Consider the following 16,671-nt stretch of genomic DNA (forward strand, 5'->3'; position numbering starts at 1 on the left):
GGCGAATATTACTCTCGTTCCCAAGAAGGATGGAGCGGAGGAGATTTCTGCCTTCCGACCAATTAGCCTAATCCATGCGGTGGCCAAGCTCATTGCAAAGATTCTTGCCACTAGGCTTGCTCCCACATGAACGACATCGTCTCCATTGCCCAGAGTGCTTTCATAAAAAAGAGAAGTATACATGACAACTTTATGTATGTGCGGAATTCGGCGAGAAGATTTCACCGCACAAAAAAACCCATGCTCCTATTCAAGCTTGACATTAGGAAGGCATTCGACTCTGTTAGGTGGGACTACTTGCTGGAGATGTTGAGCCACCATGGTTTCCCTACCTCGCTTCCGAGACTGGGTTTCGGCCCTCCTCTCCTCGGCATCCTCGAGAGTCTTACTAAACGGAATTGCTGGCGACCCCATCAAGCATGGTTGTGGCCTCAGACAGGGTGACCCGTTTCCCCTTTGCTCTTCGTCCTCGCGATCGACCCGCTTCACCATATCCTCAACAAAGCCACTGCACATGGGAAGCTTCACCCCCTGCCTGGGAGGCACGCGGGGATTCATGCCTCCCTGTATGCCGATGATGCTGCTGTTTTCTGTGCCCCTTATAAGGAGGATGTCCAATTCCTGTCCACCATGCTAGCTTCCTTTGGTGAGTCCACGGGCTTGTCCACTAAGTGCGCCAAAAGTATTGTTGCGCCCATCAGATGTGCCAATGTGGACCTCGATGATATTCTTCAGTCCTTCCCGGCCTGTCGTTCCTTCTTCCCTATCTGCTACCTTGGTCTCCCTCTCGCGATCAAGAGACTTAAGAGGATTCACTTACAACTGCTAGAGGACAAGGCGGCTGGCAAATTGGTGCCTTGGAAAGGCAAGCATGTTGCTATCTCGGGTCACATGACCTTGGTCAAGGCGGTTCTCATGGCGGTGGCCATCTATCACATCACTCCGCTGGACCTTCCGGTGGAGGTCCTAAAGGCAATTGACAAGCTGCGACGTGCCTACCTTTGGGCCGGAACGGACAAGGTTACTGATGGCAAATGCAAGGTTAATTGGGAGCAAGTTTGCAAGGTTACTGGTGGCAAATGCAAGGTTAATTGAGGTCTTGGCATTCTCAATCTCGGCAAGTTTGCCACTGCCCTCCGGCTTCGGTGGCTTTGGCTAGACTGTGATGAACCCTCAAGGGCATGGTGTGGTCAGGAGACGCCGTGCACAGCTGCAAACCGTGATCTTTTTGCGGCTGCGACCAAGGTGACGATTGGTGATGGGAATAAAGCGATTTTCTGGGAGTCGTCTTGGCTAGAGGGTATAAGACCCAAGGACATTGCACCAAAGATCTTTGAGATTTCTCGCAAGAAAGGCGGAACGGTTGCCCAGGCCTTGAGGGATCATCATTGGATAGCTCAAATTGACACCCAAAGCGGCCTCACGCTGGAGCATCTTCAGCAATTCTCGGCCCTGTGGGAAAAGCTTGCGGGTGTTGTCATCCAACCGAGCGTCAAAGATAGCATTTTGTGGAAGCTCGCCAATGATGGCAACTACTCTGCTAAGTCTGCATATTTGGCGCAGTTCGCTGGACTCACCCACTCTAGCTTTCAGGTCTCGGTTTGGAAGGCTTGGGCTCCTCCTAAATGCAAATTCTTCGCCTGGTTAGTCAATCAAAACAGAATTTGGACCGCGGATAGGCTGCAACGCCGAGGATGGCCAAACTGTGACCGGTGCCCGCTTTGCAATCAGGTGCAAGAGTCAGCAACCCACCTTCTTTTCAAGTGCAGGTTCTCTCTCCGGGTTTGGGATGAGGTGTTCTCCTGGCTCGGGCTTGCTATTCCCACGGCTACTTGGCACCAATTCGGCACAGTTAAATCTTGGTGGGATGAGCTACTCTCGAACAACACCCAACCGGTTAAGGCCTTATCTTCTCTGCTACTTCTTGTGGGGTGGGAACTTTGGAAGGAACGGAATGCACGCGTCTTCAGCAGCAAGGCGGCGCCGGTGGCGATCGTCACACGGATCATCAAAGAAGAAATGTCTATTTGGGCTATTGCCGATGCCAAGAATTTGAGCAATGTAATGTCGCGAGAGTAATTCGTTTAGGCTTTTGCCGTTTAACGGCATTTCTGTAACAATACTCTCTTCTTAATTAATGAAAATGGCAAATCTTTTGCCTAGTTTCAAAAAAAAACATCTGCTCGCTCAACATTGAAATCTTACCTAGAGAGTTTCACAAGGTCCAATCCTCTGCTCCGACCATGTTTTTGGGTTTTAATGAATGGCATAACTCTATAAACGAACAAAAGTAGTTTTGTTGCAGATAAATTGGCAACTTCCAAAAACCTTCATCATATTGTCTTGGCTAAATTCAGATTTGCCCTTTTGGTGCAATATAGTTTGTGTACTGGGTATTGCTAACCCTAAAATATCAATGTGTTAGAGAAATAGATTTCGCAATCAACAACAACACAAGAAATGGTCCATACATACTATATACTGAAAAATAACAGTTCACATGTACTCTTGTAGACTATTCCAACTTTAATGACAGAAATTTTAAATCATAATGACATATCTGATGTGACTAAGTTAGCTAGCAAATCCTAGAACGTGCTCTTTTTTCATAACCAGGAGCATGGATGCTGAGAACTGATTGCTTAAGAAATACGTACTACTCCCTCCGTAAACTAATATAAGAACGTTTAGAATACTAAAGTAGTGATCTGAACGCTCTTATATTAGTTTACAGAGGGAGTACTTGGTATAACAGGGCTAGTTAGAGTACCAAGCGTTGCCCTGTTGGCTTCTACTGTAATTGCGCACTCTGCCTACCCGCATCCAAGGCCTAGCCTCTGCACGGTACCTTCGCATTGCCTTCTCTATATAATAAGCCAGGCTCAGGGGTAAGTTTATTAACTAGGTACAGTATGGCTGCATATATTTCTCTTAGAAGAATATGATATAAATCTGTCCAATGTGCTGTTTTACATTGTTATTCAATGTGGAAGTATGAGCTGGTATAAAGAACTCTATGAGGTTACTCGGAACATTCCACTGAAAGTATATAGTACCGTAGATTGATGATGAAAGGAAGCAACTAAATTTTAGGATTACCTATGGTCAGCCAGGAACCTACCTTAGAGCCTTAGCTGTTTGTTCACTCTACAAGCAACAAGTTGGGTTTAGAGAAGTTATTTCATGAATGTTCTTGTATCCAAATTCAGACGAACTTTAGCCATCCAAGTTCAAGTTCACAGGGTTACAGTAAGACCAAAATATATACATTGATGTATATATAGCATTACACTCCAAACACTTGTCGTATTGTCCAAAAACAAGATACTTATTGCCTAATCGAATTCCCTCATAACAGAAAATATCTTATATAAATTATAAAAATAGCCTAGATTCAATATATAAAGGATACATATTCCTAGAAGCAACAATGTGATTATACCAGTCAGATTAAGATAAGCTCTTGGAACAAAATTATCAAGCATTGGCTGCAAGGAAGAGCAAAATTATCGGTGTTATTTTAGAACTATCGATTATGATCCAAACAATTCCGCACATCTGAGAAAAAATAGATGTTGAATTAGAGGAGGAACAAGGGAACGACAGCAAGCAAGCAATCAACTTCCTGGTCATGCGTTCCTAATTCCAACCCTCTTCAGCCTTCATCCCTCTCACCACTCACACACACATCCACCGGAACAATATACACACGCCTACGCTGCGGCCATTATTATTGTATATGAGGAAGGCGGTCGGCTTACTTGGCCATGTACAGTTGTTACAGAGAGGTAGGTACAGTGGTCTCATTCGTCGCCGATGTACTCGAACTCGTCCTCGCGTAGGTGGACAAAGAGCTTGACCGGCTTGGGCTGCGTGTCGACGGTGAGCTGGAACTCGACCTTGAAGGGGAAGTTGGCGGTGATGCGCTTGCCCTTCCAGACGCCGACGTACTGCTTGATGACGCCCTCCATGCCCTGGATGTCCAGGTCGGGCGCCTTGACGACGTGGTAGACGCGGAGGGGCGCCGTGACGCGCACGCGCCTGCCGACCTTGGGCGCGTGCTCGGCCTCCTCCTCGGCCACGTCGGACGAGGAGGAGACGTCGCTGGTGAGGGAGACCCGCGGGCGGGCCGTGCGGAGGCGGGGCGGCGGGCCGAGGCGGCAGCAGCCGGGGGCCGCGGAGGTCGGGGAAGGGAGGCGGCGAAGGAGGAGGACCGAGGAGGCGGAGGTGGAGGGGGGTGCCATGGCCGCGGCGGTCGTTGCCATTGGCGGCGAGCGACTGGAATGTGGGGCGCGTGTGGAGGGGCGGGGCGTCGGGTCGAACAGGTGGTGGGCGCGCGGGAGAGGAGTGCAGGATAGGGAGCCCGAGCAACGAGAGGTGGAGGAACGGATAGACGAGTGAGGATTGTGCGAGGCGAGGGTTGCGTACTGTAATATTTCTGGCGCTTTCGGTTTTTGTTGCATCCGGCTTCGGAAACGTCCAGAATTTTGTACTAGCTCTGTTATCGTAAGCTTCCGAGGGCTGTTATCAACCTCAGAAAACGGTGCAAATGATGACGAAATACTCAACAGACCGTGAAATTCATAAGCAAAGAATTGTGAAATTCGTGGGGCTGACGCCTTGGCTCCGCAGTCATCAAACAGTAAAAGGCATATTTAAAAGTAGAAAAAAATGAATTTGTTTGACAACATACATGTTCATGTCTTCTGACTGATTATAAAATGTAACAAAGAAATGTCATATGTTTTGATCGGGAAAAAACAAAATCCAGTGCTGTAAAATCATTTTTAAGCACTATAAACTTGTTTTCTTAGCACAGGCCACAATACTGGTGTTTTTCTACTCCCTCCGATCCATATTAATTGTCTTTAGTACAACTTAATGAAAGGACAAGAATAAATACATGTACAAAAACCCTTTTTTAGCATTTCTAAAAAAAAGTTGCTCCCAGGAGCCATTTCTAATATCTAGAAATTCAGTAAGCTCCAAATGGTTCGTATAATTGTTCCTACAAATCAGGTCTGCTAAGAAATTGTCCTGTCATGTTGGTGTTCACACATCCTCAACTTAATTATCCACAGCAACGAAACACATTGGATACTATAAGATTAGATCAAGAAACGGTTTTGCAATTCTACGCCGAAACAAACAGCACCGAAAGGAGAAGTCATTTTGTACACAAAGTGCAAAGAATCTACGTAAGCTTGTGCTAAAACATGAAAAGTGTGTGCTTACTGAAATGGCTGACGGCAGATGAACTTTTCATTACGGCACAAAAGGAGCATCACAGAAACCTGAGATTCCAGCAGCAACAGCCTACCAAGCATTTCTCAAGGTTCAACTAGAATGGTCCTAGCTTGGCATGCCAACACACATTGTAGCTACACACTAGATACACGACGACTATACAAGACTTTTTCGATAATCTCTGCTGCAGCAGACAGTCTTTAGCATGCAACAGCGGCACAGGATGCGTGCCATTGCTTCATTTCACGATGTCAAAGCATTCAGTTATGAGGACTGAAGGCCAGTTTCTGCTTTTGCATCCAAGATCTCACTCTTGGAAGCAGACCGGACAAGTGAAGCTGATGGCAAGGGAGATAACAACTTGGCTGCTGGAACTCTCATAAGATAGATGCGGTTGTTCTCATTCACTGCCTTCTCCAAGTTCTGGTTCATATCTTGTTCTAGCCTGGAAACAGAATCATAAAGGGAAGCGGGGGCTCCCCTGGCAGTTCTCTTGGCATCAACAACTGCATTAATCCCAAACTGCAATCGAGCTATCTCCTCGCCAATTTCCATCTTGTCATGCAATTCAATAGCATACCGATAGCAAGCTTCTGCATTGAATTGAGCAGCCTTCAACTGGACGTGAGACAACCATGATCTTTCAAAGTGGTTCTGCAATGGAGGGATAACCAGTGCAGCATACGCTTCTTCGTAGTACAAGGCAGCCTGCATAAGGCCAGAGGCAAATATTTTTCTGATGTCATTTTTTTTCTATGCATTTGAACATAATTATATTTAAAATGTTCAGAGATGCAAAATATAAGGTCTACCATCTTTGCCACTTCAGCAACAGAACCTTACTTTAAATCCCTAATCTTACTAACCTACTGACCCTGATACTTTTATAGCATATGACAAAGATTCTCTTTCAGTTCAGGTTTTGCTAATGCAAGGAACATCCTCCAGGACTTTTCACATGGAATGCTGGCGTGATATCATGGCAAAAATATCAGACAAGCATATAATCACACCAATCTTAAACTAAGGTACGTAATCTTAACTAAGAGAGCAAAATATTGTCAGTGCAGCCTATTCTGGAACTCTCTCAAACACACATCCATATGCATGTCATTTTATAGTAGAAGAAGGCCCCAGAAAAATTGGACGGAGCCCCAGAAAAATTGGACCAGACCCCAAAAAACTAGACAAGGAGGTGTTTAAGCCTACTTTGGAACTCAAAATTCAGTTTGCAACTGAATATGCATGACATTTTATATTAGAAGGCGGCGACGACATGACACACAACTATACAGCAAGACGAAAAATTGGACCAGGCCCCAGAAAAACTAGACAATGAGGTGCTTAAGCCTACTTTGGAACTCACAATTCAGTTTGCAAATGTTATGTGGGGCTAGACCTACCAGCAGGAAAGGTGCTACCGCAGCATCAGTTTGCCAACAGGTTATCAACCTCGCCCTCCCCCCACAATACCTATAACCTGTGATCCTCATCAAGCCATAACGGTAGAATATGTTGCAGTATCCTAGCAAACCGGACATGAGCAGCACGGGTATGGCGGATCGGTGGCAGCCAGAAACAGTTATAAACTGGCAGAATTTAGGTCTAATATGATCTTAACTTCAACTAAAAAACCACCTCTAGATTGCACAGAAAATACATGGCGCTTCACCAATCTAGTACTAGAAATTATAACAAGATTGATTGGTTTGTATAAATTATAATTTTGCTTATTTAGCTTTAATAACTACTCCCTCCGTCCCATAATATAAGAGCGTTTTTGACAGTAAGTGTCAAAAACGCTCTTATATTATGGGACGGAGGGAGTAAGATGGAGGATGAGATGATAAGGCAAGTTATGACCTGAGACATGCAAGGTAACATTTCATGATGGTTGTTCTGGTTTTGGGGTCCCTGTGAAGCTCTTTCTCAACTTTCTTCGGACTTTTTTTTTATGTTTCCTAGTATTCTCTATCAGAAGATGCATATTCTTGAAAATTAATTGGTATCCGACAAAAAATGATCTCAAAGCGTAGTACACCGAATTAATCTGAAACTTAAACTATATCAGCATGGCAATGATAACATAGAGTACACCGGATTCATAAGGTGCTAGAGAAAATTATAATAATCAGTTAGTGAAAGCATTGAACAGAATCAAAATCTTGCGTGTGTGGGATGTGGGAGATAAAGTATGGCTAGGGAGAGCTGGATACTGCAATTGGCGTAAACCTTGGATTAGCCTCACAACCTCTACTTTGCACCTTCTAATGAAAAATGTCTGATGATGGCAGGGGTGTCTGCTATTTTCTGGTCAGTTTGGAAATTGAGAAATAGTGTGGTGTTTGACAATCTTAAAATCGCTGATCCTCACATTCCTGTTAATATGATTGCAAGATCTTTTAATGATTGGATTATTCTGCAGAAAAAAACAGGGAGATCAAGAAATGCCGAAATCGGGGGCACGAATATTCGAACTAATAGAAAATGAGGTGTTTCATGCGGTTCATGGATGGATGATTGGACTGAACAGGATCCAGAAGTGATCTTATTCTCGTTAGGACTTCTGCTTCTCAGCTGTTAGTAGTCTAGTTTTGTGTCCTGTTGGTTCCAGCTAGGTTGATTGAGAGGTAGCGTCTGAACTGCTGCTTGAGATTTCCTGGGTGCTTATCCTGTGATGTTTTGAGGATCCGTCTTGTGGATGCCCAAAGATCGTGGAGTTTATCATGTGCGCTCTTGGAATCTTAGCTTATCGGTCGCTTTTTTTGGCTTTCTGTTGTAGCTTGTAAGGTAAAGACATTGCGGTTTACGATATATTCCCTCCGTTCCAAAATACTTGTCGTGGTTTTAGTTTAATGAACTAAAACCGAGGGGAAGCTAAGTGGAACCTAGAACAATCACATGTCCTATGGATGCAATGCCACTAGGAAAGAAGCACACGGCAGGCAAGGGCAGGCAATTGTTGAACTACAACCGAGGGGAAGCTAAGTGGAACCTAGAACAATCACAGATCGTATGGATGCAATGCCACTAGGAAAGAAGCACACGGAAAGCAAGGGCAGGCATTTCTTGAACTAAAACCGAGGGGAAGCTAAGTGGAACCTAGAACAATCACAGATCGTATGGATGCAATGCCACTAGGAAAGAAGCACACGGCAAGCGAGGGCAGCCCATCTCACCCGCCTGGCCACCTTGGAGCACGCCGCCGGCGACGTTCCTGCCGCGAGAGCACGCTCGAAGCAGCACTCCTGCGCCTGCGCGAGCATGAGCTGCTCCAGCATCGCCGCGGCCTCCGGGCTCATATCCACCGTCCCCTCCTCCCCCTCCATCATCTGCCCCACCGCACGGAACGCCCCTGCCGCGCGCTGGAACTCCCCGCACGCCTCCTTGACCCCTCCCTCCGCCGCCCGGTCCACGGCCGCCGCGATCCTAGAGGAGGCCGCGCCGACGTTGAACACGACGGCGGCCTTCTCGAACCGGAGGGATGCGGAGGTGTGCTTGAGGTTGGGCCTGAAGGCATCGTGCCAGGTGAAGGCTAGGTTTTCGTCGAAGGCGCAGGGGTCGTCGCGCGCGGAGGAGAGGAGGCGGTGGTAGCGGAGGAGGAGGGCGCGGCTGGAGGAGGGGGGCTGGGTTTGGGGGTTTGGGGCAGAGAGGGAGGCGCGGGCGTCGCGGAGATCGGTGAAGACGGGGGAGTTGAAGAAGTGGCGGTCGCGAAAGAGCTCGGCGGCGGCCGTCTTCTTCTCCGGGACGGAGAGCATCGGGGGGAGCGGCCGCGACATAGATGGCGAAGAGGAAGGGTACACGAAAAGGGACGACTTCCTCAGTTTTCCCCAGGTTTTCAGCAGAAGATGCGAGTGTTTCTTCAATTCGAATTTGCTATCGCTAGATTGATAGAGATTTTTTTCTTCCGGGAACGTCTAAGCATCAAATCAAATCAAACGTTTTTTATGACAAATTATGCTGTCGCGAGGCCGGCAATTTTTTTAGCAAACACGGCAAATCCTCACAACAACACAAATTGTCATCTTGGACATTCAATTTAACATGCTAAAAAAATATCCGAAATCCTTCTTCAGGTGCTAGTCCAAATAGACTTCGGAACTGTCTTGGGATTCATGCATTTGACAAGGTGAACCTCGTGTCGCCGACGTATCCAACTGAGGAAAGTGGTCCAGAGAGGAAATTTTGTTGAAATGGTTGTGAGACAATCTTAGCGATGATAACATAGCAATAATGGCGGCGATCAATGAGGATTGATATAAACTTCCGAATCCCTCAGTACGACCTTGTTTGTTTAAACCTTTTGTCGGGGTATTTTCCGACAGATCCCTCGATAGGGTATCCGACAAGACTAGTGGATTGGATGGCAACAAGGGGTATAGTTTACCCAGGTTCATGCCATCGATAGACGAGGTAATACACTACTTATGCTCGTGTATATTGATTGTATAGGGGTTACAAAAATCGAGGATTAAGCAAAGCTCTATGGTTTTAATGTTGTTTATTCGACTAGGCTAACCCCGTCATATATGGGTACTAGAGTCTGGGGTTACAAGATCTAAGTCAGTAAGGAGTCCTCCGGACACCCGTTGCCTTGTCTTTTACTGCAAGTCTTTCGAGGCCACCATGGTGTAGGGCCATAGCGGGGGCTGATTGGCCCCTCACATAACCGACCTAGGGGTCCCCGGATCATCCTAGTCAGGACGACTTCGGTAAGGTGGCGCACCCCTTGAAGGAAATATGTTCTAGAGGTAATAATAAAATTGTTATTTTATATTTCCGTATTCATGATAAATGTTTATTATTCATGCTAGAATTTTATTGATCGGAAACCTAAATACATGTGTGAATACATAGATAAATATTGTGTCCCTAGTGAGCCTCTACTTGACTAGCTCATTGATCAAAGATGGTTAAGGTTTCCTAACCATGGACATGAGTTGTCATTTGATAACGGGATCACATCATTAGGAGAATGATGTGATGGACAAGACCCATTCGTTAGCTTATCATTATGATCGTTCAGTTTTATTGCAATTGTTTTCTTCATGTCGAATACATATTCTTTCGACTATGAGATTATGCAACTTCCGGATACCGGAGGAATGCCTTGCGTGCTATCAAATGTCACAACGTAACTGGGTGATTATAAAGATGCTCTACAGGTATCTCCGAAGGTGTTTCTTGGTTGGCATAGATCGAGATTAGCATTTGTCACGCCGAGTATCAAAGAGGTATCTCTGGGCCCTATCGGTAATGCACATCATAAGAAGCCTTGCAAGCAAAGTGACTAATGAGTTAGTTGCAAGATGATGCATTACGGAACAAGTAAACAGACTTGCTAGTAACGAGATTGAACTAGGTATGAAGATACCGACGATCGAATCTCGGGCAAGTAACATACCGATGGACAAAGGGAATAACAAATGTTGTCATAATGGTTCGGCCGATAAAGATCTTCGTAGAATATGTAGGAGCCAATATGAGCATCCAGGTTCCGCTATTGGTTATTGACCGGAGAGGTGTCTCGGTCATGTCTACATAGTTCTCGAACCCATAGGGTCCGCACGCTTAACGTTCGATGGCGATATTATATTATATGAGTTATGTGATTTGGTGACTGAGGGAGTCCTGGATTAAGGGGTCCTCGGACGACCGGACTATGTGACATGGGTCGGACTGATGGGATATGAAGATACAAGACCGAAGACTCTCTCCCATGTCCGGATGGGTCTCTCCTTGGCGTGGAAGGCAAGCTGCTCGGAGTTCCGCTGCGTCATCATCAAAAGGTTTGATGGCTCCATCAATCATCTACAATAATGTAGTCCAGGGGAAGGTTTTCCTCCCCGGACAGATCTTCGTATTCGGCGGCTTCGCACTGCGGGCCAACGCGCTTGGCCATCTAGAGCAGATCGACAACTACGCCCCTGGCCATCAGGTCAGATTTGGAAGATTGAATTACGTTGCCAATATCCGTGGAGACTTAATCTTCGACGGATTCGAGCCCATGACGGCCGCTCCCTGCCACCACGATGAACATGACCTAAATCTGTCATCAGACCGTGCCCAGGCGATGGCGCATGTAACTACTCTGGCCCTGGATCTGAAGCAGATTGCGTCATCCGAGGATGGGAAGCTCAACCCCGCCGCGGAAGCCGCAGACTCAGCGGCGTTAGAGCCGCACACAGATCCGACCTCGAGCGGGGCCTGTGTTACCGGAACCTCGGATTTGTCTCTGGCCATAGGTTTTGAACCGCGTGCATCCGCGCCCATCAAACCTGATCAGGCGCCAATCGTTGAGTTCAGCTTCGCAGACATCTTCCGGCACTCACCTTTAGGCGATGTGCTAAACTCATTAAAAACCCTCTCCCTATCAGGGAACTCTGAGCCGAACTATATCCGATTTGGATTGGAAGCTGAGGGCGGAGAATTCTGCTTCCCACCCACCACCCACTTCATAGCCACTGTCGAAGACTTAACCAAAATGCTCGATTACAGCTCCGAAGACATCAAAGGTATGGACGACAATGCCGAAGAGGAGTAGGCACAAAAACCACTGTGTACAGGGCGCTGGACAGCCACCTCCTCGTATGACGTATACATGGTGGATACACCCAAAGAGAACAACATCGATAATAAAAAGGATCCAATCGAGGATAAGCCTCCTGAGAAATAGCCAAGCGCCGACGTCAGCGGCGCCGCTCTAGACCATGCCATGGAAAAAACAGCAATACCGACACATGAGAAAATACTCCGGGCGATGCCAAAGACAACGAAGACCCTGTTGAGCCAACTAACGAATAGGATGAATGGGAGGATGGGTGAGTCAGCCCTAATGAACAAGCCATTAACGAAGAATCGGAGGACAGTAATTATTTTCCACCCTCCGAGGATGAGGCAAGCCTCGGTGACAAAGACTTTATCGTGCCTAAGGAGCCCATCGATCAGGAGCGCTTTAAGCGCCGGCTAATAGCCACTGCAAGGAGCCTGAAAAAGAAGCAACAGTAGCTTCAAGCTGATCAAGATCTACTCAGTGACAAATGAACTAATGTCCTGGCAGCCCAGGAATATGGCCTCAAGCGCCCAACCAAAAGTTACCCGAAGCGCAAATTGTTACCCCAATTCGATGATGAGGCGCTGGAGCTCGTCCTACCAGCGCATAATGCGGCTGACCGGCTACCATGTGGCCGGGATAAAGCGACAACTCAAGCCGAACACCAGCCCACACTACCTCACCATAAAAACAGAGACATAACAACTCGGGGATATACATATGACCTGCGGCATGACCTAGAAAACAGAACATGTCAGACCAGATCGATCTATGGATCGCGGGGGCGTGCCCCGATGAGAGAAGATGGCCATCCGGACGGACGTGACAAATATAACCATGTCCGGGCCAAATACCGCAGACGAACTCCATCCGAGCTACGCCACGACGTGGCCCGACATAGAGGCGCCGCACACCCCCTCTACTGAAGTAATGGGACATGAATTCCTAGAAGGGTTTAAACCCGTGAACATCGAATCATATGATGGGACAACAGACCCCGCGGTATGGATTGAGGATTTTCTCCTCTATATTCATATGGCCCGCGGTGATGACCTTCACGCCATCAAATACCTCTCGCTAAAACTCAAGGGACCTGCTCGACACTGGTTGAACAGTTTGCCAGAAAACTCAATTGGCAGCTGGGAAGACTTAGAAGACGCCTTCCTCGACAACTTCCAGGGTACATACATCCGACCTCCAGATGCCGACGACTTAAGTCACATAGTTCAACAACCCTGAGAGTTAGCCAGGAAATTCTGGACTAGGTTCTTAACTAAAAAGAACCAGATCATCGACTGTCCGGATTCCGAAGCCCTAGCAGCCTTTAAACATAGCATCTGTGATGAATGGCTCGCCCGACACCTAGGCCAAGAAAAGCCGAAGTCTATGGCATCCCTCACGACGCTTATGACCCGCTTCTGTGCGGGCGAGGATAGCTGGCTGGCCCGTAGCAATAACAATACAAGCGAACCTGGAACTTTTGAAGACAGAAATAGCAACGGCAAGCCCCGACGCAACAGGCACAAGCGTCGCAACGGTGACAACACCGAGGACACGACGATCAACACTGGATTCAGTGGCTCTAAGTCTGGTCAGCGGAAGAAGCCATATAAAAGAAACAATCCGGGCTCGTCCAGCTTGGACCGCATACTCGATCCTCCATGTCAAATCCATCGCACTCTTGATAAACCAGCCAATCGTACCAACAGAGAGTGTTGGGTTTTTAAATAGGCCAGCAAGTCAGAGAATAAGGAGAAGGGGTCGCAAAGCGAGGACGATGACGAGGAGCCCCGGCCACCGAACACAGGGGGGCAAAAGAAGTTTCCCCCCTAAGTTAAAACGGTGAACATGATATGCGGTACCTATATCCCCAAGAGGGAGCGCAAGCGCGCGCTCAGGGACATTGATGTCTACTACACAACCTTCTTCTTGTAGACGTTGTTGAGCCTGCAAGTGCACAGGTTTGTAGGACAGTAGCAAAATTCCCTCAAGTGGATGACCTAAGGTTTATCAATCCGTGGGAGGCGTAGGATGAAGATGGTCTCTCTCAAACAACCGTGCAACCAAATAACAAAGAGTCTCTTGTGTCCCCAACACACCCAATACAATGGTAAATTGTATAGGTGCACTAGTTCGGCGAAGAGATGGTGATACAAGTGCAATATGGATGGTAAATATAGGTATTTGTAATCTGAAAATATAAAAACAGCAAGGTAACTAATGATAAAAGTGAGCACAAACGGTATTGCAATGGTAGGAAACAAGGCCTAAGGTTCATACTTTCACTAGTGCAAGTTCTCTCAACAATAATAACATAATTGGATCACATAACTATCCCTCAACATGCAACAAAGAGTCACTCCAAAGACACTAATAGCGGAGAACGAACGAAGAGATTATGGTAGGGTACGAAACCACCTCAAAGTTATCCTTTTGTTCTATCTATTCAAGAGTTCGTAGTAAAATAACATGACACTATTCTTTCCGTTCAATCTATCATATAGTTCATACTAGAATAACACCTTAAGACACAAATCAACCAAAACCCTAATGTCACCTAGATACTCCATTGTCACCTCAAGTATCCGTGGGCATGATTATACGATATGCATCACACAATCTCAGATTCATCTATTCAACCAACACAAAGTACTTCAAAGAGTGCCCCAAAGTTTCTACCGAAAAGTCAAGACGAAAACGTGTGCCAACCCCTATGCATAGATTCCCAAGGTCATGGAACCCGCAAGTTGATCACCAAAATATACATCAAGTTGATCACGTGAATATCCCATTGTCACCATAGATAAGCACGACAAGACATACATCAAGTGTTCTCAAATACTTAAAGACTCAATCCGATAAGATAACTTCAAAGGGAAAACTCAATCCATTACAAGAGAGTAGAGGGGGAGAAACATCATAAGATCCAACTATAATAGCAAAGCTCGCGATACATCAAGATCATGCCATAGAGGGAACACGAGAGAGAGAGAGAGAGAGAGAGAGAGATCAAACACATAGCTACTGGTACATACCCTCAGCCCCGAGGGTGAACTACTCCCTCCTCGTCATGGAGAGCGCCGGGATGATGAAGATGGCCACCGGTGATGGGATCCCTCTCAAGCAGGGTGTCGGAACGGGCTCCCGAGAGGTTTTTGGTGGCTACAGAGGCTTGCGGCGGCGGAACTCCCGATCTATCTTCTTCTTCGTTGTTTTTAGGGTATATAGGATTATATAGGTGAAAGAAGTCTGTCGGGGGGTGCTCGAGGGGCCCAGGAGACAGGGGCGTGCCCTATAGGGGGGGGGGCGCCCTCCTATCTCGTGGCCTCCTCGACGCTTCCCTGGCTTGCACTCCAAGTTCTCGGGAGATCTTCTGTTCCAAAAATAACTTTTCCGAAGGTTTCATTCCGTTTGGACTCCGTTTGATATTCCTTTTCTTCGAAACACTGAAATAGGCAAGAAAACAATAATATGAGCTGGGCCTCTGGTTAGTAGGTTAGTCCCAAAAGTAATATAAAAGTGTATAATAAAGCCCATAATCATTCAAAACAGATAATATAATAGCATGAATGCTTCATAAATTATAGATACGTTGGAGACGTATCAGCATCCCCAAGCTTAATTCCTGCTCGTCCTCGAGTAGGTAAATGATAAAAGAAAGAATTTATGAAGTGTGAATGCTAGAAGGTGCACAAGTTTGATCAATAATAATTTCAATCACCTTTTCTAGCATGTTTATATGTCATAACAATAGTTCATCTCATAAAACTTCTCACGATCAAGTAACAAGCTATTCACATGTTAAAGCATAGACCATAAACTTTCTTGAAAACTAGCAAGCTTCATTCTTAGTCATCAAACAATTGCAATTCATCTTACTTTCAGGAAGGGTCTATGTCAGAGCTTTGATTTAGCAAACTCCACATACTCAACTATCATATAGTCTTCCACAATTGCTAACACTCATGCAATACTTATGGTTATGGAGTTTTAATCGGACACTGAGAAAGATAGGGGCTTATAGTGTTGCCTCCAAACGTATTCACCTTTGGGTGATGTCAACAATAATAGTTCATGCTATCTTACATCCAATTGGATATATATATATCAGGATCACCCCAACACAAATTGCTTGCCAAAGGATAAAATGTAAAAGGGAAAGGTGAAGATCACCTTGACTCTTACATAAAGTAAAAGACATAAGGTAAAAGATAGGCCCTTTGCAGAGGGAAGCAGAGGTTGTCATGCGCTTTTAGGGTTGGATACACAAAATCTTAATGCGAAAAAACGTCATTTTATATTGCCACTTGTATATGGACCTTTATTATGCAGTCCGTCGCTTTTATTGCTTCCATAACAAGCTCGTATAAAGTTTATTTTCTCCGTACTAATAAGTCATGCATATTTAGAGAGCAATTTTTATTGCTTGCACCGATGACAACTTATTTGAAGGATCTTACTCAATCCATAGGTAGGTATGGTGGACTCTCATGGCAAAAACTGGGTTCAAGGATATTTGGAAGCACAAGTAGTATCTCTACTTGGTGCAAGGAATTTTGGCTAGCATGAGGGGGAAAGGCAAGCTCAACATGTTTGAATGATCCATGACAATATATTTTAACTAAGATGTGAGAAACCTTAACCCATTATGTTGTCTTCCTTGTCCAACATCAACTCTTTAGCATGTCATACTTAATGAGTGCTCACAATTATAAAAGATGTCTAAGATAGTATATTTATATGTGAAATCTCTCTTCCTTCAATATTCTTTCATGAATTGTTCAAATGACCAATACAATGCTTCCTAACCTTCAATAAATTTACAACCTCTACTTCTTAGATGTGAAGACATTACTCCCCGTGGGATAAGC

The 16,671-nt window shown here is 45.8% G+C and overlaps 2 protein-coding genes across 2 annotated transcripts; both read right to left on the reverse strand.

Moving 5' to 3' along the window:
• Nucleotides 1-3,498: 3,498 nt before the first annotated feature.
• LOC123137593 (ferredoxin-thioredoxin reductase, variable chain-like) lies at nt 3,499-4,422 on the reverse strand. Its single transcript, XM_044557410.1, has one exon. It carries the CDS (start codon nt 4,263-4,265, stop codon nt 3,804-3,806), a length of 462 nt encoding a protein of 153 aa, XP_044413345.1. The 5' UTR covers nt 4,266-4,422; the 3' UTR covers nt 3,499-3,803.
• LOC123137592 (vacuolar-sorting protein BRO1-like) lies at nt 3,499-9,083 on the reverse strand. Its single transcript, XM_044557409.1, has 2 exons — nt 8,427-9,083; nt 3,499-5,955 (listed from the first exon to the last, which is right to left on the reverse strand). Exons 1-2 carry the CDS (start codon nt 9,024-9,026, stop codon nt 5,512-5,514), a joined length of 1,044 nt encoding a protein of 347 aa, XP_044413344.1. The 5' UTR covers nt 9,027-9,083; the 3' UTR covers nt 3,499-5,511.
• Nucleotides 9,084-16,671: the final 7,588 nt, after the last annotated feature.

The sequence above is a fragment of the Triticum aestivum genome, chromosome 6B, assembly GCF_018294505.1.
Source record: "Triticum aestivum cultivar Chinese Spring chromosome 6B, IWGSC CS RefSeq v2.1, whole genome shotgun sequence".
Classification (NCBI taxonomy): Eukaryota; Viridiplantae; Streptophyta; class Magnoliopsida; order Poales; family Poaceae; genus Triticum; species Triticum aestivum.

Excerpts from the sequence above, each read along its gene's own strand:
- LOC123137592 (XM_044557409.1), bottom strand. The coding sequence starts at position 9,026 with ATGTCGCGGCCGCTCCCCCCGATGCTCTCCGTCCCGGAGAAGAAGACG. Across the intron at positions 5,956-8,426 it reads GCTCCAAGGTGGCCAGGCGG|GCTGCCTTGTACTACGAAGA; the intron begins GTGAGATGGGCT and ends GGCCTTATGCAG.
- LOC123137593 (XM_044557410.1), bottom strand. The coding sequence starts at position 4,265 with ATGGCAACGACCGCCGCGGCCATGGCACCCCCCTCCACCTCCGCCTCC.